Below are 21,572 nucleotides of genomic sequence, written 5' to 3'. Positions count from 1 at the left end.
TTTGGCCGCGCAAATCCCGCGATGTTTGGGGGCGGCCCCGGAGTCCACTTAAAGGGGACGCGCAGACGAGGAACTGAAAGCTGAAGGCAGCCTTAAGAGAGTGACAGAGACCTGACAGGAGAGCAAAATGTCTGCCCCACTGTGTGTCTCCTCTACTAAGCTGCAGCCTAAATATAAAGGATCTTGTACATGTGAACTACAGAAAACACAAGTGATACAGCTACTGCTCTCTGTTATCAGGTAGATCATAGAGTAAACAATAGCTCTGGATATAAAGTCTTACTGGTACAGGACTAAGAGCCATTAGTCTATAGAATAGTATACTATACCAAACAAATGGATCTGGACCCCTCCTAGAGTAAACCTGTGAGTCCTGATCCCCCGCCCACTCATAGAGAAAGCATTTGAGTCCTGATCCCCCGCCCACTCATAGAGAAAGCATTTGAGTCCTGATCCCCCCCACTGATAGAGAAAGCCTGTGAGTCCTGATCCCCCCGCCCACTCAGAGAAAGCCTGTGAGTCCTGATCCCCCCGCCCATTCATATAAAAAGCCTGAGTCTTGATCCCTCCACCCACTCATAGAGAAAGCCTGTGAGTCCTGATCCCTCCCCCGCCCACTCATAGAGAAAGCCTGTGAGTCCTGATCCCCCCGCCCACTCATAGAGAAAGCCTGTGAGTCCTGATCCCCCCCCCCGCCCAATTATATAAAAAGCCTGAGTCTTGATCCCCCCCTGCCCACTCATAGAGAAAGCCTATGAGTCCTGATCCCCCCCCCACTCTTAGAGAAAGCCTGTGAGTCCTGATCCCTCCCCCGCCCACTCATATAGAAAGCCTGTGAGTCCTCATCCCCCCGCCCACTCATATAGAAAGCCTGTGAGTCCTGATCCCCCCGCCCAATTATATAAAAAGCCTGAGTCTTGATCCCCCCTGCCCACTCATAGAGAAAGCCTGTGAGTCCTGATCCCCCCCCCACTCTTAGAGAAAGCCTGTGAGTCCTGATCCCTCCCCCGCCCACTCATATAGAAAGCCTGTGAGTCCTCATCCCCCCGCCCACTCATAGAGAAAACCTGTGAGTCCTACTTCCCCATAGGGGTCCTTATTTTCCTGTCTATTCAGAGGAAGCCTGTGAGTCTTGCTTGAGTGATTGACACCTTTTCTTGTATGAACATATACGCATGGAAAGCTGTCCATCACCGCATGTGAGTGTGAAAGAGGACTTCTGCTTGGTTCACATCTGCATTTGGTAATCCATTTGGGGAGTCCTCATGGGGACCCTCCGAACGGACTACCGAACGCATTTGTAAGCGGTGTGCAGAGAAAGTACTCGGACCCCATAGACTATAATAGGGTCCGTGTGCTTGCCGCCAGCTGCCCGCATGAATCCTGCAGACAGGAAAGTAGATTGTGAACTGCTTTCCTGTCCGCATGCTCCCTGCGGAGATCTGGTTGCCAGCACACGGATCCCATTATAGTCTATGGGGTCTGTGTGCTTTCACTGCACACCGCTTGGTATTCTGTTTGGGGGGATCCCCATGCAGACTCCCCCGGACAGAATACAAATGCAGAGGTGAACGAGGCCTAACAGGCGTAATGTATGACTGGGCAGGGGAAGCAGGACTTAGAGCATTCCTTCTATTAGTGGGACTCAGGCTTTCTCTATGAGTGAGCACAGGTAGCTGGACTCACAGGCTTTCTATGCACAACTTTATATATGAAAATAGTGACTCAGATGATAGAAAACATATATCTATATCTGAGCTGTCCTCCTCTGTGCTGCTTTTAGATAGACTTGATACACTGCAGTCCTGTTAAGCACTGAGCATGTTGTTCTCCCTACTAAGGACTTATTTTTATATCACATCTATATATTTCTTGCTGAATCCATCCAAGTAAAGCAGGAAAACCAAAGGCCCCTAAGGGCTTGTTCATACTACAGAAAATGAAAGGTTAAATTAATGAATTTCAGAAAATTAATTTGATTTGTATATGAGGCTCAGATTTCTCTTTATTTTCCTCCTCTGCTTTGGCTTCTGCCGCTCTTAGGCCCAGATTTTCTGTGCCTTATCACTAGGGGATCTTGAGCAATGGACTCTTCACATGAATCAGCCACAGAATATGCAGCAAGATTAAGCAGGATGCTTACTTTTACTGTGTCTTGCTGCCATCTCTGCCTCTGAATTCAATGGAAGGCAGAGGTCTCAGGGTGGAATATCCCTTGAAATCAGCAGCAGAGCCTGCTATGTGAACAGCCCTTATGCTGACACTTCATCGTCTGAAGCCGACTTTCAGCATTCCTCTACAATCCAAGTGGACTGTGCTCAAGTGTTGCTATTGACAAGTTTTCTTTGCAATAAATGCCTAAACCAACAGTCTGGCAGATTAAGGGTTTTACTCTATGGAGATCCCCCTTTAGCCCAGTTTAGCAATGGTCACCAATCTGTGACTCTCCAGCTGCTGCAAAACTACAACTCCTGCTATGCCCTTACTTTCTAGTTATTGCAGAACTACAATTCACAGCATGCCCAGGCAGTTGTCGCTTATAAACAGCTGAAGTGTCACAGGCTGGTGACCATGGCCTAGCAGGTCCTTCTGAGATTTGTGGTTCCACTTTGTCATTTGCTACTACTTTAGTGATTGGATAAACTGATCAGGCTGCCAGGGCATGCTGAGGGTTTTGAGCAACAACATCAGCAGAGAGATGCATTGCCACAATATCTGTTGACAGGCCTTGCTGTGAATGTTAGTTCTACAGCATCTGCAATCATCTTTCTGGCAGACAGGACACACTGGGAGCTGTAGTTCTAAAAAGTAGCTCCGGATTCAGGGCATCCCACTTAACCCCTGTGTGCCAGGCACAAGCTGCTGTGCTCGCTCTAGTATGCCAGGACCTGGGGCTCCCTGTAGGGACAGGATAGCTTTAACATATCCATGTGCTACTCTATAACCTCCCACTCTACACAGCAACACTTCAGCTTAAGGAGGCCCAAGAATTCTCCCAGCACTGTGCACTGGGGGAAGTTGGCTTTCCACCTTAAGTACTAGATGGGCATGCTGAGTGCTCTGTTCCTTAAGGTGTGCTGAACATAAGGAGTGATCTGTCCCCTGGTACAGCAGAGTCAGTGTGGCAGGTGCACTATCCCATCCGCTCCACCTTAAATAAAGACTTGACTAGCTGGGAGCCAGTGATTAGTTACTGTGTTTGTATACAAGGGGAAATGTGCCAAACTTTAAAGCTACAGTGTCAGGAATTATAGAGGTAGCCATGATACAGGGACGGAGGGGGCGGCCACCCACATGGAACTAGTGGCCGAACACAGGGATTTGTTACACGTTGTACTTCTGTGTATTTTTGTACAGTATTATATAACTGCTTCTTCTGTCTCTACTTTTGCTGATTTCAAGGGAAATACAACGCAGGATAGGTTGTAAATACTTTGCCTATTTTATAATGTTTGTTATATGATGTATTATTCTCTGTTCAGGCAGAAAACTACATTTTCACTTCCGCTGGTCGCCTGCTGACAGATAGCTCTAATTCAGACAACCATAATGCAGCTGCAAAACAGAAAGTCCTACCCGATTGACATAGACCCCCATAATGCTGCAGGTAAGGGTAATTCTATTTATTTGGCTGGGGATATTTACTAAGCTAAAGATATCAGAATTTTTGCTCAATGTGCACGTGTTGTGCTACACATATATAGACACTTTTTGCATCTTACTTGGGTAAGGATTGTGGTCAAAGATGCACCGACGTGCACATAGTCATTCAACTAATAGGTAGTGTCTAAAGATGCATCAAATTATTCATCCAGCATGAGCCACTGTGATAAATTCGGCATAACTTTTGACTGTCTGGTGTCGGTTTTAGATGATATTACAATAGGTTCACACTTGCACTCGGGTTCTACACTTGCAGACCCGAAAAAGCGAAATCGAATCCGCTTGAAATGCAGTTACCTGCAGTCCCCATAGATTACAATGGGGTTTGCCGGGTTTCTGCCCAAAAAACGCAGAGTGTAAAGTCCTGCTTGCAGATGACCCAGGATTCACTTATAGTTGAGTGCTGACTGCAGGGCTGCCAGGAGGTTGCACATGCAGTGCTTTGCATGCACCAGCTGCTTGTGTAGGAAACGTGGAGAAGATGTCACCATTAAATCACTAATCACATTGTGACCAGAAGTTTAGGGAAGGAGCACTCTGGTTGGCACTCTTTTATTCAAGAGCATGGAGTCTGGGGAATATCCTGTAACCGGGTCATTTTCATTTCCAAAATTGAGACGCTGTTAATAGCTGTTTTATAGTAACTAATTTTTGCTTGCATGTGTGCGCTATATGCTGCCAGGGGCTCTGGCCAAAATCTGTCTCCTTCCTCCTGTGGCAGCTGACAGTAGACTCATTTCACTTCCCTTTCTAAGACTAGGTTCACATCTGCGTTCAGATTTCCGTTTCGGGGTGGAGGATCTGCTTGGGAATCCCCCAAACGGAAACCTAATCTGCATTAAAATGCGATATAAGCCACACTGCCATCTACTACATACACACACTATGCTCCTTCCTGGTAGGCAGAAAGCCATTTGTATTGACTGTCCTGCAGTGACCAGCAGATCATTACACAAAGACCCGGCTTTCAGGAGAGTGACTGAGCATGTGTGTCCAGCATCTCAGGAGGTGGATATGCACATTTATATACACTTTGAACACCTACCTGGTGGCCTCATATTATGCAGTAAAGCTCATTGGATCATAATTTTTTTAACAGTGTGTAAATGGCATCTAGACGGAGAGAAAATAAATGAGCATTGATTTTAAACTCTCGCTTCCCCAGTGGCATATGTCAAGGAGATTGCTGCCACCATGTGTTAGATTCTAACGCCTCATGTACATGATAGAGTCTGCAGACCTCGGCTCTCCCGATGAGGACGGGGGGTTATCTTATGCTCTGTTCTGATTATAGAGAATGTCCCATCCTGCTCCATAGCGTCCGAATGGAAACCCCCAATGGAGTCAATGAGGGAACAGATGGCACTCATAATAAATTGGTCCCCCTTTGGTGTTAACACTGTCGCCTTAGTGTGATTAGTTATTATATTGGTTGGTATAGTACTATTATACCCCATAATTTATCTATTTATGTGAATCTGTGGAGAGTTGGTACACACCGCATACTGTATGATGCATATATGTTTGGCTATAGTGCACAAATCATCATTTTCTTGGGGATTTTCATTCATGGCTTGTATATCGAAACTAAGTAAATTTGTAGTTGATCTTAACAGAGAAAAATTATTCTCTCCCCATCTGGCTCCTTTTACCTTGCAATGATAATTCATACTCAAATTCACTCCTAAAATCTTTGAGGGATCAGGTTACAGTTTTCACAGATATCTGCTGGAGTAAGGGTCAGTGCACACTAAGTTTTTTGGTGGTGATTTTGACGCTGAATCCGCCTCAAAATCAGCCTCCAAAAAAGGCCTCCTAATAGAGTTCTATTGGGAGGCTTTTTTTGGAGGCTGATTTTGAGGTGGATTCAGCGTCAAAATACTAGTCAAAAATCGCCATGTGCATTGACCCTAAGAAACACAAAAGGTACTGCAGCTTCTAGTGAGTGTTATACCTCACCACAGTGTTACACTGCTCATTACTGCTGTATAATGTTCTATATGGGGTGTCTGAGTGCATGTATGCTAGGGAGCAGAATCAGTTTTCTAAATTTGCAGTGTACGGGAAACATAGCAGCTAGTCTCCACCATATCAAGGAGAACTGAGAATTAGAGAGAAGAGGGAAAAGAAAACTGAAAATATAGAATACAAGTTATAATGACCAGATATACTGTTTGTCCTCATGGCAGCTTATCCTGTTAACAATTAGATTGTTCTGACATTGTGGATATTTCTTTTATTACTCCAGCCCTTCTTTAGTAACATGAGCACTCCAGCTGTTTATTATTTAAAAAAAAAAAACAATGCTTAGACAGAAGTAGAGCAATAAGCAGCTATTTGCTAGGGATTCGCACCCTGTAGAGTTCCTATAGCTGTCCTTGTGTAGCCTGTGACCTGGAGGGTCTCTGACTAGGATATGCCATCACTTTGGTTGGGTTTGACCCCTAGGGCCCTCAGTGTTCCTAACAATGAAGTAGATGCTGTTTTACCAGCACATTCACTTTTTCCCTGCACAGCAGAATCTCAGATACTCACTGTGCCAGGAAATGAGTAAGCAATGACTGCCGTTCCATACACAACAAATGACCAGGAGCAATGCTATGCAGGGTATACATTACAGCTGCTTGGTCACTGCATATTGTAAAGGTAAAAAACACCTTTATATACTGCAATATAAAATGTAAAGTATCCTGGGACAGAAGTGTCCTCTGTAGATATCCGGGCACATACCACAGGGCACAGTAATTGGCCGTGTATATTGACCCCTATCCTCCAACAGAAACATTTGCTGAGAGCTCACAAGCATCAGGACAGGTCTGTGGAGCAATAGAAGATGGGGCCTGGCCAAATGGAGACAAACCCCAAGGATGTGATAAGAAGATACTGATAGAAGTCTAAATACAAAAGGCCAAAAACCTGTCTTCTTGTGGTTTTTTGGCTCCTCCTGCAGGCAGAAAAGTGAATAGCAACATGTGGACCACCCAGAAGCAAACACATGGAGAGTGAATTAAATAAGTGCATGTTTATTACGTTTCCATTGCAAACAGTAATAAAAACCAATAGGACTTTGGATAAAGCCTCCTCCCCTCCCAGTTAAGGCAAGCGGTTGTTCGGGCTTGTTGTGCGGAGCCTTTTTCAGTATCTGGTTATATAGCAGTATAATTGGTTACAGATGGACATGCCTCACACTTTCCCAGGATCTTCCTTCAGGGTGACTGTCCTGTTAAATACAATCTGAAAGAGAGAAAGAATCAGACTATTATTATGGGCCCAACAGGACCAGGAGAATGTCACAGTAAACTGGGACACAGAGGACAAGCAGTTTTAGTAATTTTATTCTATGCCGAGAAATGATAGTCTGAAATTAGAGCCCCAAAGCCTGAGGCTGCACTACTGAGGTACTTGTCAAGTCACCAAATACAACAATATCTACTTCCCATCTGGCTTGAATAGTGGCAGACCTGTCCTATATGTGCATATGATATAATGCCATTGCAAAGGCAAAATATAATGGACAGGAATTGAGCAGTCAGTTCTTGAAGTTGATGAGTTGAAAACCAGAAAAATGTGTACGGATCTGAGCTTAAGGGACAAGCCAAATTGCAAGGATTAGATGACTGGGTCAGGAGCGATGTAGCCAGAGAACTCTCAGAGGTGAACCTAAACAATATTAGGTAAGTGGTTTTAATGTTATGGCCACTTGACGTATATTTGACGCCACACTAAGTTTCTGACGACGCTGAACCAGACATTCTCTGTGGCACAACCTCAGACTTTGGACTGTTAGATTTCATTGACTATTTCTTCCACAAAAGATTACTGATATAGGTTTTTGGTTTTTTTTTTACAATTTTTTATACTTTAGTTTTCATAGTCTGTGTGAGAGGTGAAATAGTGGAGAGACACTGTATTCCCCCACTTTGGAGATCTCACTGGTCTATAATCTAGCATCACTTCTTGTCCCGGCATGTACCATCGCTCTGCAGGGGTGTTTTTAGTGATGCGTGGTGGCTCTGCGGACACACTGACCTTTTCTTGAGTGGTGTCTGGATCCACAGAGAAATATCCCAATCTTTCAAACTGGAACTTATCCAGGGCCTTGCAGTTCTTTACAGACTGATCCACCAGGGCGTCTGGGATGACTGTCAGGGAGTTCTGGAAACAGGAGATGGGCGGTTAGCAATGTAGTAAGAGAATGGGGACATGAATCAGATCACGGCACTAGGAAAAGCAATATGCTCAGTCTTCCAAAGAGACGAATGGATGCAAAGCAGAACATACTGTAAGCCCTGCCCCATCCATGTGTACGCTTGCCTGGTAAATTGGTAATAGACTGAGAAATGATGTACATAAACCACTCTAAGGCCACAATGCACTCGTATATTAGCACCCATATTGAATATTGAAGCTGAAAATCGTGGCCCAACCACAGGTCTAATGACCCAAACTAACAACCATAGATCACTATGCCGCCACTAATAAGATCATCAGACCTACATTCAGGTCAGGATTTACAGCTATAACACAGAAGCTAAAATGCAGCAGTGTGAATGAGGCCTTAAGGAGAGAAAACTCTTCAATAATCCTATAGGCTTTATTCCAAAACCCATCGTAAAGACTGTGGCTAATCCCAAGGGCTAACGCTGCCGGCCATGATACCAGCTACTCCGCTAGCCACATGACACTATAAAGAGACAACATGCCTGAGGTCCACTTGTTGTACAGCTGCATCCTATGGTTCCTGTTATCAGCTATATCGGACTGTACTGCTCCTTGGCAATTCTGTGCCCCCTTGATAGTTACTGTATGTCACATCTCCACATTTGAGAACCTCCAAAAACATATATATTATCGATAGGTGGACCATTGCCTGCACTTCTTATAAGATTTCTGCACCATTATAGGTGGTTTTTATTTGCAGCCTGTTGAAGACCTACTTGTTTCACCCCTCCCTTGTACAGAAATACAGACCAGAACACCTCACACTTCTCCAAGGACTTACAGGGTTTAAATCACTTAGGAATCCACCAGGGACTTCAGAAGGATCCTCAGGACTTTTGTGCAGGAATCTGAAACAAGACGAGATTAGTCTACAAATGTTCTTTCTTAATATAAAAGAGATCAATCAGGTTTCTTCTCAGGCCACAGATGCGGCGTCTGTTTTTAGTGTTTTTATCAGTTTTGTGAGTACATTGTATAGTCAAACGTTCAGGAACTTCTTAATAGGCTTATTGTTAAAGGAGCCACAAAGAGTCAGGACTGTATAGTAAAGTAGGCATGAAGCTTTGGAACTGCCCTATGCTTTTGATTTGCTCCTGTAACATGTCTGTGTGAGAGGTGAAATAGCGGGGAGACACAGTATCCCCCACTTTGGAGATCTCACTGGTTTATACTCTAGCATTGCTTCCTGTCCCGGCCTGTACCATTGCTCGGCCGGGGGGTTTTCGCAATGCATGATAAAGAACAAATGAACTTCCAAACTCTGCCAACTCTAATCTACATATACAATGAGAGGTCGGGGGCTACTTACAATCGGTCATAGAGACGCACTTCACACAACAGTGGGTGGGACACCCAGTGGATAAAGGCTTTGGGCTTCTCGGCCACATCTGATTTTGTGCAGGTAACTTCCAGCTCTGCTACTTTGCCATTACGATCCTGTTGGGAATTAAAAAAAAAAAAAAAAAATTCAGTGATCAGATTTTAACCATTTCCTAATGTCACAACATTGAGTGTTGGATTCAGTCCTGTTCCTATGCAAAGTATTGGTCCCGGAGCAGTCACTGGGATTGTCATTTTGTATAGGACCTTCTGTGTGAGAGGTGAAATAGTAGAGGACCTGCGGGTTTCTCCACTTTGGAGATCTCACTGTATTACTATAGCATCTCTTTTTGTCCCGACCATCATTGCTACAGTCGGGGGGTTTCAGAAATGCAAAGTCTATAAAACTGATGATCCAAGAATCCCACCGTTTACATATCTAATAAAACTAGCTTTAATTGATCTTTATTCGTGAAGTCACCCCAGAGAACCAGGTGAAGTGAACTGGAGCACATTATGGGGCCCCGCTAATATGAAGGAGCTGCTAGACTCCCATCTGCACCACTCCATCATAGGAACATAAGTGCAAGCACTCTCCAATAAGCTGAAATTCACAAATGCAAGATACATAAACAAGAACGTTGGAGTCACTCACCCTTATGATGTTCTGTACAGAAATGACATACCCGGTGTGTCTCAGACCGACCGGCTGGTCTGGGGTCAGCCGCTTATACCCTTTCTCCATCACCTATGAGAATAAGAGACGGTACAAAGCTCTTCATTTATGGATGTTAATCATACGGAGCATTAGTCATTTGTTACCAATATAGTTACTTTGTAAAGTGGAGGCATGGCAGCAGATTGTGGTTCTTGAAGGCGGCCTCGAGTATGAAGCCTTAGAGTATACCTCCAGCTATATACAGAAGCAATTACACTGCAGGAAGGTGGAGAGCAGCCATTTTTCTATACACGTTGCATAGCAGATTCTGCCTCTAGATATCCACACTGACCAGCTGCAGTCCAGGCAGTATACTGCTCATATCTATGCACGTGGAGGCAAACTAGAAGCACACCTACACCAGAGGCAAAGACGCTGGACACACGTAATACTTCTGTTTAGTTTATGCAATGGTCTGATGGTGAATCTGCCGCTTTGCCCTGCAACCTTTCCATGCTTTTTGATTTGCTCCTGTAATGTGTCTGTGTGAGAGATGAAATAGTGGGGAGACACAGTATCCCCCCCACTAAGCAAATCCCACTGGTCTATACTCTAGCATTGCGTCCTGTCCCAGCACAAACCATTACTGTGTCGGGGGGTTTTAGCAATGCATAATAAAAGAACAAATTAAATTGATAACCATTTCTGGCTACTGTCTACCTACAAATTGATGGATTCTGTGTCCCTTCGGGGAAGCATTGCAGACTGCAAAGTGATTCTACAGAAAACGGACTCTGCTATAGAGGGGCCACTCCAACTACTGCAAACACGTCAGCAGCCCGCTCTATGGAGCACATCTAGCCCATGCTGCTAAAGGCAGATTCTTCATTTCAGTTTGTTCACAAAAACAAGTATTGAGCATATTACTGCCCTATACAGGTAGAGAGTACACTTTAAGGGGTTCTTCCCCCCCCCACAACTTAGCAAGCAAAACTTGAATTTGAAGCAAATAGACATTACAATGGACATTTCAGATGTGTAACCTGCGGAAGGACTGACCTTGAGATCAGGCACAAATCATTTACCTCTCTGAAATCTGTCTGCTCAATGTAGACCGTGGAGGAGAAGGGCACAGAGTGGAAACCTTTCGACTCGTCTGCAGGGAAGTTTGGAACTTTGACGTCAAATGCCTGTCAGAAGAGAGAGGTCACACTACAGACAAGACAACCAAGAACTGACAAGGCCAGAAAACCACTAGCTACATACCTGCTCTCCGGGAAAGTTAGTGATTGTAATTTTCAAGGGTTCCAAAACAGCCATAACTCGAGGGGCTGCATCATTCAGGACCTCACGGACACAGGATTCCAACAAGTGAGGCTCCATGGTTGTCTGAGCAACTGTTACACCAACCTATACAGAAGAGGATCATACAGAGAATAAGAAAATAAAGAATCCTGTGTACATAGGAGGTAGTATTATAGTAGTTATATTCTTGTACATAGGAGTAGTATTATAGTAGTTCTATTCTTGTACATAGGAGTAGTATTATAGTAGTTCTATTCTTGTACATAGGAGTAGTATTATAGTAGTTCTATTCTTGTACATAGGAGGTGGTATTATAGTAGTTATATTCTTGTACATAGGAGTAGTATTATAGTAGTTCTATTCTTGTACATAGGAGTAGTATTATAGTAGTTCTATTCTTGTACATAGGAGTAGTATTATAGTAGTTCTATTCTTGTACATAGGAGCAGTATTATAGTAGTTATATTCTTGTACATAGGAGCAGTATTATAGTAGTTATATTCTTGTACATAGGGGGTAGTATTATAGTAGTTATATTCTTGTACATAGGAGCAGTATTATAGTAGTTATATTCTTGTACATAGAAGTAGTATTATAGTAGTTATATTCTTATACATAGGGGGTAGTATTATAGTAGTTCTATTCTTGTACATAGGAGTAGTATTATAGTAGTTCTATTCTTGTACATAGGAGGTAGTATTATAGTAGTTCTATTCTTGTACATAGGAGCAGTATTATAGTAGTTCTATTCTTGTACATAGGAGCAGTATTATAGTAGTTATATTCTTGTACATAGGAGTAGTATTATAGTAGTTATAGTCTTGTACATAGGAGCAGTATTATAGTAGTTATATTCTTGTACATAGGAGCAGTATTATAGTAGTTATATTCTTGTACATAGGAGCAGTATTATAGTAGTTATATTCTTGTACATAGGAGCAGTAGTATTATAGTAGTTATATCCTTGTACATAGGAGCAGTATTATAGTAGTTATATTCTTGTACATAGGAGCAGTATTATAGTAGTTATATTCTTGTACATAGGAGGTAGTATTATAGTAGTTATATTCTTCTCAGTTTCCAGAACCAGTCACAAAAAAGCAATAGGAGCAGTAGACTCAATATATTAAAGAGTTTATCAGTTCATACCCGAGCACAGAAATTATTTATTGCTTCAGCTGGGAATCCTCTCCGCCTCAGAGCAGTCAAGGTGAACAGACGAGGATCATCCCAGTCCCTATAATAAAAGTAGCGTTTACAATCCTGATCTCAAGTTTCACAGTGATTGTCCACTTATCTGGTGGAGTGCTTTGGATGGACCAGGGGGCTCCAGAGGTCACGACACCTGGGTCATGTGATCAGAAGCAATGTTTTGCTCCCTGGGTCGCTGACTACCTGTGTTCTAAGGGATGGACATTGCGCCTGAACCCCCGGATCTTTCCAAAGCATTGCATTGGACCAGTTATGTGAATAAATACTCCCAGGACAAACCCTTTAAGTCTCCACATTTCACTGACCTCACGGCTCCTGTTTCCACCAGTTTAATAATCTTCCTCTTCGATACCACAGCATAGTGCAGGTTCAGGCGTCCATATTCCCACTGCACAGGGCAGTAAACATCCAGCGCATTACAGAGCCAGAAATATGACGACCGCCTGGTGGATACAGAAAACGCACATAAACGTTTCGGAATACAAAAGGCCATTTCATGGGCCTCAACACTGTGGCTATAAGGTCAAGCGGAAGAATGCACAAAGAAGATGGGCTGATTAGCTGTATAACTGCATCAAGGTACATTACAATACAACAGACGCAGTGCTTTGCCAGCCTCTACCTGTCCTTGCTTTTCATACACAAGGTCAGAAGCATCAGCAGAACAGTTTAATTTGTGCGAGGAGTGAAATATGACAAGAACACAGTGTCTCTGCCATTTGGATCCCTCATTACTTGGCTTTAGCATCACGTTTTGTCCCGTCATCTACGGATTAGAGACAGCAGGAGGTTTCACTGATGCAGATCGCCAACCACTGGATGTATAAGCCATAGTTTAGGAATATTGGTTTGGATCATATTGGGTTATATCCTGTGTACTCTTACCTGGCCTGGAACTCTTTGGTGCAGAGAGAATGTGTGATATGTTCTATGGAATCGCAGAGGCAATGAGTATAGTCGTATGTGGGATAAATGCACCTGTGAATTGGAAAAAGAACAAAGTGTCAGATTGACAAAGTCACGTGAAGGAAGCTAAGCTGCAGTAACCCGGCTTGGCCACTTGGTCCTCCTGTCTGTTCACAGTGCACAGGGTTAGTGCTGGTTGCGATCAATGGGGGTGTAGGGTGTTGTACCCCCACTTACCTGATATTTATGACCTATCCTATGGACAGATCATCAATATCCAACCTGGGAAATCTCTTTAGGCATTGATTGAAAAAAAAAAAAAAAAAAAAAAAAAAAAAAAAAAGATATTGTGCGAGAGGTGAAATAAAGCAGAGACGAGGTAAGGCCTCTACCTTTTGGAAATCTCATACTTTCTATAGCATCTCTTTTTGTCCTGCAGTCTAGAAAAGGAGACACCAGGAGGTTTTAGTGATGCAGAAGAAACATTATGAAACTATTCTACGTTCAGGCAAATTGAAGATCATAAGTGTACACAGACAGGGAAATGGTCCGGTCTCTGTAGGGATATAACTTACCTGACTAGGGAATGGAGCTTATGTGGATAACACATTAGGTTTCTTAGCAAGTTGCTCATTTATCTGAGGATCGCAAAATTAAGCAACCTTTATAAGATGGGCAGAGTGTGAGGAAAGAATATGAAGGACTCTATGGACAGACTTGCTTAACTTTGGAACATACCACTTGTCTCCTGTACGGTGGTGAGGGGTGTACTTTATTCGATATGCAACTGGATCCATCTTCCCATCCTCCATCACTAACTTCATCCTGAGCGTGACTTCTCCTTCAGCAAATTTTCCCTTTTTCATTCCCTGGGATAACATATTACACGGTTACACTGCTCCGATGGTCACCAAATTCCACATTTTGACTTTCTAGCCTGAAAAGGGGTTTTTCAGCCCCAAATCTTTCAGGTTAATAATCCATTCATAGAATAGGTCATCATTATGCGATTGGTCGGGATCTGACACTGGGAGCCTACACAGAACAGCTATTCTGGGTGCCAAAAGCAGCTAGCGGACAGGCAGTGCGTGCACCACAACTACTATACAAATAATAGTAGCCCCATACATTGCACACGCCACCCATTCACGATCACACAGGAGACTCTGCAGTATGTCTATCTATATGCTCTCATGCAGATATCCTGATGGGATAAACTTTTTAATATCCAAAATACCTCAAAGAGCAGCAGCGATTCCTCAATTGGTCGATCTCTCCACGGGGAGGGAGGTGGATTGTGACCTTTGATTTCTTCCACTTTTTGGTGGCAGACATAGGCGTGGCCCCTAGAAAGTAAACAAAAAGCTTTAGGCTAGGTCACCCAGCATCTGAGGTTCAATCAGACATTGCTACCACTTATGCCATATGTTAAAGGGGTTGAGCAGGACTTCAAAAACATGGCTGCTTTCTTCTCAGTGCGTGACATCCTGTCTATTGGTGACATGGCTATGCTGCAGCTGTGTTATTGCCATGCGACCAATGGAAGCGAGGTCACATCCTGTGACGAAAGCAGCCATGATTTTGAAGTCGTGTACAACCCCTTTAATGTTTTTCCATGGTCAAGAAAGCTGCAACCAATTTAATAAAACGATTATTTTATCATTAACATCCCCACTAAAGATGGCTTCTCATTCTAAGAAGGGAACAATAGATCAATATCCCTTTTTCCCTGCGGTTACACCTTCCTTTCGCTACTTCTCTCTTCTCCATATTCACCTTTTGATCAGTTCCACCGCCCACTCGTACAGCTGGTCGAAGTTATCGGAGGCGTGTGTCACAGCGTAGGGCTCATATCCTGCAACGGGAAGATGAACAACACCTATAAGTCACATCCTTTCTTCTATTATCCAGATGGAGATGGTTAGTCCTGGCGACCTCTAAATGACATCACTGAAATGTGATCAGCGGCGTCGCCATCCATTATAAGCCTTATACCAAACACATACAGTGGGGGGAATGTATTGTATTATCACACTAGCTTTCTGGTGCAGAAGTGACGCAGTTCTTGGTGTATGATGGATGTGTTGGCCTCTGTACGGAGGAAGATAGAAATCCTCAAAGACATTCGATAGACTGGGGCAATAAGGTGATAAATCTCTAGTGGGAGCTGTACAGGGGATTATACACTCACCGGCCACTTTATTAGGTACACCATGCTAGTAACAGGTTGGACCCCCTTTTGCCTTCAGAACTGCCTCAATTCTTCGTGGCATAGATTCAACAAGGTGCTGGAAGCATTCCTCAGAGATTTTGGTCCATATTGACATGATGGCATCACACAGTTGCCGCAGATTTGTCGGCTGCACATCCATGATGCGAATCTCCCGTTCCACCACATCCCAAAGATGCTCTATTGGATTGAGATCTGGTGACTGTGGAGGCCATTGGAGTACAGTGAACTCATTGTCATGTTCAAGAAACCAGTCTGAGATGATTCCAGCTTTATGACATGGCATTGCATTATCCTGCTGAAAGTAGCCATCAGATGTTGGGTACATTGTGGTCATAAAGGGATGGACATGGTCAGCAACAATACTCAGGTAGGCTTTGGCGTTGCAACGATGCTCAATTGGTACCAAGGGGCCCAAAGAGTGCCAAGAAAATATTCCCCACACCATGACACCACCACCACCAGCCTGAACCGTTGATACAAGGCAGGATGGATCCATGCTTTCATGTTGTTGACGCCAAATTCTGACCCTACCATCCGAATGTCGCAGCAGAAATCGAGACTCATCAGACCAGGCAACGTTTTTCCAATCTTCAATTGTCCAATTTCGATGAGCTTGTGCAAATTGTAGCCTCAGTTTCCTGTTCTTAGCTGAAAGGAGTGGCACCCGGTGTGGTCTTCTGCTGCTGTAGCCCATCTGCCTCAAAGTTCGACGTACTGTGCGGCGTTCAGAGATGCTCTTCTGGCTACCTTGGTTGTAACGGGTGGCTATTTGAGTCACTGTTGCCTTTCTATCAGCTCGAACCAGTCTGGCCATTCTCCTCTGACCTCTGGCATCAACAACGCATTTCCGCCCACAGAACTGCCGCTCACTGGCTGTTTTTTCTTTTTCGGACCATTCTCTGTAAACCCTAGAGATGGTTGTGCGTGAAAATCCCAGTAGATCAGCAGTTTCTGAAATACTCAGACCAGCCCTTCTGGCACCAACAACCATGCCACGTTCAAAGGCACTCAAATCACCTTTCTTCCCCATACTGATGCTCGGTTTGAACTGCAGGAGATTGTCTTGACCATGTCTACATGCCTAAATGCACTGAGTTGCCGCCATGTGATTGGCTGATTAGAAATTAAGTGTTAACGAGCAGTTGGACAGGTGTACCTAATAAAGTGGCCGGTGAGTGTATATCGACAGCTGTAATATATACCCATTACCTTTAAAGAGGACCTTTCACCATATCCGGGCACATGCAGTGTTATATACTGCCAGAAAGCTGACAGTGCGCTGAATTCAGCGCACTGTCGGCTTTCCCGATCTGTGCCCGGTGTGAAGAGCTTACGGCCCGGTACCGTAGCTCTTCTATGGTCAGAAGGGCGTTTCTGACCATTAGCCAGGAACGTCCTTCTGCCTCGCGGCGCCAATCGCGCTGTGCTGTGGAGCCGGGAGGAACTCCCCCCTCCCTCTGCTCACACAGCTTGTCCGTAGACGAGCATTATCAGGAGAGGGAGGGGGCGTTCCTCCCGGCTCCATAGCACAGCGCGATTGGCGCCGCGAGGCAGAAGGATGTTCCTGGCTAATGGTCAGAAACGCCCTTCTGACTGTAAAGCGCTACGGTACCGATAGCGCTTTACACCGGGCACGGATCGGGAAAGCCGACAGTGCGCTGAATTCAGCGCACTGTCAGCTTTCTGGCAGTATATAACACTGCATGTGCCCAGATATGGTGAAAGGTCCTCTTTAACATTAAAGGGATTGTCTGATCTGAAGAGAACTGATACTGATGACCTACCCAGCAGGAATCTGGGCAGCAGCAGCACCATGTGGCAGATATATGGTACTACATCCATTAACATCTATATTTATACACACCTAGCCATTCCACCATGTCTCTGATGGCTGTAAAATACTTCTCTTCCTCTTTCTCCGGGTTGGTGTCATCGTATCGGAGAAAACAGATGCCACCGTTTGCCTGTGTGTATATATCAGAGAGAATCAGTACCTCAACCAGGTCCATGACGAACACATTCTTCTAACATTGCCCACACGACTTTATCTATACAGAATATCTGCTCACCAGCTCACCTTTGCATATCCAAAGTTAAAGTTGATGGCTTTGGCATGACCGATGTGCAGAATGCCGTTTGGCTCGGGAGGAAACCTTGTTCTCACCTGCAAGAAAAAAAATTATTATTATACCAACGATTAGGCTGAGGGACGGGAAATAAAGGTCTTGATTAGCTCAAAAAGAAAATCCCCCTCATATCAGTGCCTCCAGAGCACAAAACTAACCAAACATGGCTGTCTGAGACTGCCCTTAAAGGAATATTCCCATCTTATAAGGTGATCTGTCATTTCCTAGCACTTTGCCCTCAGATCATGAATGGTGGGAGACTGATGTCTGAGACCCCAACCAATTCTGTTTTACAATCTGCTTTGTTATGCAAAATTTGTGTTTCACATTTTTACCTGTCCCCCAGTGATCTCCAGGTGTTTTTTTAGCAAATCCATAGTATTTGGTGTTACAACGTATCCTTCTGTCTTGTAATTTTCACCTAAATAGGACAGACGAACATTTAGCCAACAGGAAATCTAGTTTTCTGATAGAACAGGTTCATGATGGACCGTACAGTATAAAGTATGGCAGCAGTGTGCACCTTCTATCTACAGACACTAGATGGGGTTTCATAACATTATTTTCAAGAATGACATGTTAGCTGAAACCAGGCTGTCTCTCGCTCTCTTCCCCGACCTCTATCAACCTATGTGATCTGATAAGTTAGCTGCAGTCTGTCTTGGGAGACCAAGATGGATCTAGCAGAGATTTTAGAGCGTATGTCAGTATAAGGAGGAGAGCAGCTTTATAAGCAGATATAAGTGCTATATTATAAAGCTTCTTATACTGCCTTGATTTATGCCACATTTGTTCACCATTTTAAGTGAAATTGCCAATCCAAAGAGCCAATACTCGGTCCTCTACTTGATGGGTGCAAAATCAAAATGTAGTCATGAAGATGAATTGGTCAGACTCAGCAATTTGCTCAACAAACCTGCCATGTGTGAACTTAGACAGATAACCAGAGGCGTAGCTTGAAGCTCCTGGTCCCATTTACCATGCACTGTCTACACTAATGTCCTGTTATATTGTAGAGAGGCTTTTGGGCCCCCTGAAGCTCCAGGGCCCAGTAGCGATCGCTACCTCTTCACCCCCTACAGCTACGCCCTTGCAGATAATCCATGCAATTGTACTTATCTACTGGAAATACTTTAAAGCCCTTACAAATGCTGCAAAAATTGGGGTTGTACCATGAGTATCCACCACTATCTTATCCCAGGGTGGTCCTGATGACTAGCTGTAACATACCAGGCTTGTGGAATTTTAAGGCCTCTCCCCTTAACTGCTCCATCAGAGACGCAGACTCGAGCTTCACGTCACCTGCAAACAAAATTTATATATTTTATTTAGCACCGACATATTCCATAGAGCAGTACAGCTGTATTTCATAGGATGTACATGAGCTGTTAAGTCATACACCAGGTTTCAGTTTTCCATCATATGGAATTGGAAAATTAGCTGCAATTTCTCAGCTCTCCACTAGCTGGCAGCGTCCCACCAGGCTTCAGCTTTCGCCTCCCTTCCCATACTATATATACATTGTTTAACAGGAGATTTCCAGGAAATCTAAGCTAATCTAAATCCCGGTTTTCTAGGAATCCTGGAGCTATGCGAATGCCGTCATCATAGCGGCAGAGAGACATTAGCATGGGAGCCGCACGTGATTTCTGCGCACGATGCAGCTCAGGACTTCACTGGTATTTTAATCATTACAGAGTCCAATTAGGGAGATTATTTTATACAAGAGAGGATTAGATTTGGGGAATAAAGCAATTTGGGAAGAGCAGGGATGCTGTGTGGCCTGCAATGCATGCTGGTCCTTGTGGTGCCCCCTAAGTAAACAGGGGGGGCAGTTACATGGACGCCGCCACTCCAGCCTCGGGTTTCAATAGCAGACGCCAGCTAGAAAGTATGAAAGGTTTTCTTCTCTTTATCCCATAATTCGTCTTTGTAGTAATGACTAGAAGCCTAGAAAGCCACATGGAAAATCAGCCGCTGCACTGAGCCGTCATTATTCTGAGCATCGGCTGTCAGCTTAGAAAAACACACCAGCGCCTCAAAACTGGGGAGTCTGACAGGCTGTCAATGTCCCCTCCCCCACACCGACTACTCAATGCTGGTTTTCCTTTCGTAGCACAATTACATACACACGCAGAACAATCCGAGGCCTGTGCTCGCTGCGGACCACCACGTATAATACAACATATACATTATCGATAGAGGCCCGAGCATCAAATATGTTAAGATTATCGGACATTGAAGATGTCCCTTTGTATTTTTTTTTTTTTAGCCCACCCTACAGCCGAACAGCACAGATGGCAAATGGATGATGTCCGTGTGTCTCCTGTATCTCCATGAACCCTTTAATTTGCTTTTGTAAACCAAATCTGCAAAACGGATAGGAGTCGGACCTATCCAGAGATTTGCCCCAGGCTCACCAGCCTGTGACAATACATGGCCCAGGGTCAGGAACCAACTACAATGCAGATAGGGAAATAAGGGTTGCTCGTGAAAATACCCCTTTAAGTACATAGTGGTATGGCCGTATGGTCTCATTCACATGGGATTTTTGGATTGCCATGGCGTCCATGACACCAATGAGGTAATAACAGCAAAGAGGTAAGTAGGAGGATGTGACACAGTACTGTGAATACAGCTTTATATTAACACAGAGCAGGTGTGACATCACTACTGACCTAATATAGTATTACACATGCTTTTCGCATAGGGTGGGACAAGTAATCGCAGTGAACAGGCCGACATTGATTATTTCATTATTTTGCATCCATGCCATCCTGTCTCACACCGCCATTGGCTAAATGAGATGTCACTAACTGTGGCATAGAACTACGGGGTATGTGACATGTAAAAAAGGAGTGTCCTAAAATAATCATTAATTGTAATCAAGATAAAACGTACAATTAATCGAGATTTTTATTTCAGTCATATTCGCCCAGTCCTATTTTTCCGTATTCATATCACTTGCTTATCATGCCTACAGCGCGTGCAGAGAGCAGCGTGCGACGCCGGCCTCCATGTAATCATGCGAAAAACCAATTAGCCAAGCAGAGACTACATAGGAAGAGCCCGGCTGTCCATTCCAAGTACAGTCCCTGGGGGGATAAATTAAAACCACACACAGCAGATCTAATCCTCTGCTACTACTGCATAGGAAATTGCAGTCTGTTTAACCCCATGCTGTCTGCAGGAGAAGCAATGCAAGAGGTGGGCCACACACACTTGTAGGGCAAAAGGACAAGGAGACACTTCAGGGGGTGCAAAACACATGCTAATATATCTAGGACTACAGGATCACTGCTTGCAGTCACTGACTACCTACTTACATACATTGTCTTGTACTGACACATTGCAACAAACTATCAGGACAAGAGGGAGATCTGTGATGTTCTAGTACTTGGCCCCTAAAAGGATCTATAAACAGTGCAGCAAACTCTCAGCTGTGAAAAGTATGGAGTCAGTACCAGCATTCAGACTGCGTGTCTGCATTCACTGACTACAAGAAGAAATTCGGGCAGGGAAACAAATACAATGTGCGTAAGAAAGTGCTCCATCACAATGGTGGATACTGTAAAGGCATGCTGGGAGTTGTAGTATTTTATTTGCTGAAAAGCCACAGGCATGTGGAGGGAATGACGTATACAAGGCAAAAAGAAACACTCAAAGAGTTAAACCCCTTCTCTATCAGATACAGGAAGGCCAGACAATGCCCCTATGAGCAGCGGAGTAACTGGTTAGTGCAAAGGATCTCTGCAGGCAAAACTGGTAGCAACCCATGTGCAAGAGGCGCAGATTACAGAGATTTCGTCTTAGACAGTGCCATGTGTGTTTCCCTACAATCTGCAGATTCTCAGAACTGACACAGTGTTTGGGTTTTGGCTGAGACTTTCCAAGAAAATGAACAGAGCCGTACAGAGAGGCAGAGCAG

The 21,572-nt window shown here is 44.1% G+C and overlaps 1 protein-coding gene and 2 non-coding genes across 3 annotated transcripts in view; all 3 read right to left on the bottom strand.

Annotated features, from left to right (window-relative positions):
- Nucleotides 1–6,670: 6,670 nt before the first annotated feature.
- QARS1 (glutaminyl-tRNA synthetase 1) overlaps nt 6,671–21,572 on the bottom strand; it is a 36,625-nt gene continuing 21,723 nt past the window's right edge. Inside the window, exons 8-24 of the mRNA XM_075286396.1 lie at nt 18,875–18,946; nt 17,980–18,065; nt 17,596–17,682; nt 17,383–17,482; nt 15,062–15,140; nt 14,523–14,631; nt 14,024–14,154; nt 13,265–13,357; nt 12,685–12,822; nt 12,317–12,404; nt 11,129–11,272; nt 10,948–11,052; nt 9,860–9,952; nt 9,194–9,321; nt 8,666–8,732; nt 7,693–7,818; nt 6,671–6,897 (exon numbers count right to left, since the gene is read on the bottom strand). Of these exons, the coding sequence (XP_075142497.1) occupies nt 6,847–6,897; nt 7,693–7,818; nt 8,666–8,732; nt 9,194–9,321; nt 9,860–9,952; nt 10,948–11,052; nt 11,129–11,272; nt 12,317–12,404; nt 12,685–12,822; nt 13,265–13,357; nt 14,024–14,154; nt 14,523–14,631; nt 15,062–15,140; nt 17,383–17,482; nt 17,596–17,682; nt 17,980–18,065; nt 18,875–18,946 (1,697 nt within the window). The 3' untranslated portion in view covers nt 6,671–6,846. The remainder of the gene's footprint in view (nt 6,898–7,692; nt 7,819–8,665; nt 8,733–9,193; nt 9,322–9,859; nt 9,953–10,947; nt 11,053–11,128; nt 11,273–12,316; nt 12,405–12,684; nt 12,823–13,264; nt 13,358–14,023; nt 14,155–14,522; nt 14,632–15,061; nt 15,141–17,382; nt 17,483–17,595; nt 17,683–17,979; nt 18,066–18,874; nt 18,947–21,572) is intronic.
- Nucleotides 13,051–13,183, bottom strand: LOC142219009 (small nucleolar RNA SNORA14). Its single transcript, XR_012717530.1, has one exon. It is a non-coding gene; the product is annotated as a small nucleolar RNA SNORA14 (small nucleolar RNA).
- On the bottom strand, nt 13,628–13,762 carry LOC142219007 (small nucleolar RNA SNORA14). Its single transcript, XR_012717529.1, has one exon. It is a non-coding gene; the product is annotated as a small nucleolar RNA SNORA14 (small nucleolar RNA).

The sequence above is a fragment of the Leptodactylus fuscus genome, chromosome 9 (assembly GCF_031893055.1).
Source record: "Leptodactylus fuscus isolate aLepFus1 chromosome 9, aLepFus1.hap2, whole genome shotgun sequence".
In the NCBI taxonomy this organism is placed as follows: Eukaryota; Metazoa; Chordata; class Amphibia; order Anura; family Leptodactylidae; genus Leptodactylus; species Leptodactylus fuscus.
Note: the sequence above shows the minus strand (reverse complement) of the source record. Positions and strands in the feature narration are given on the sequence as shown.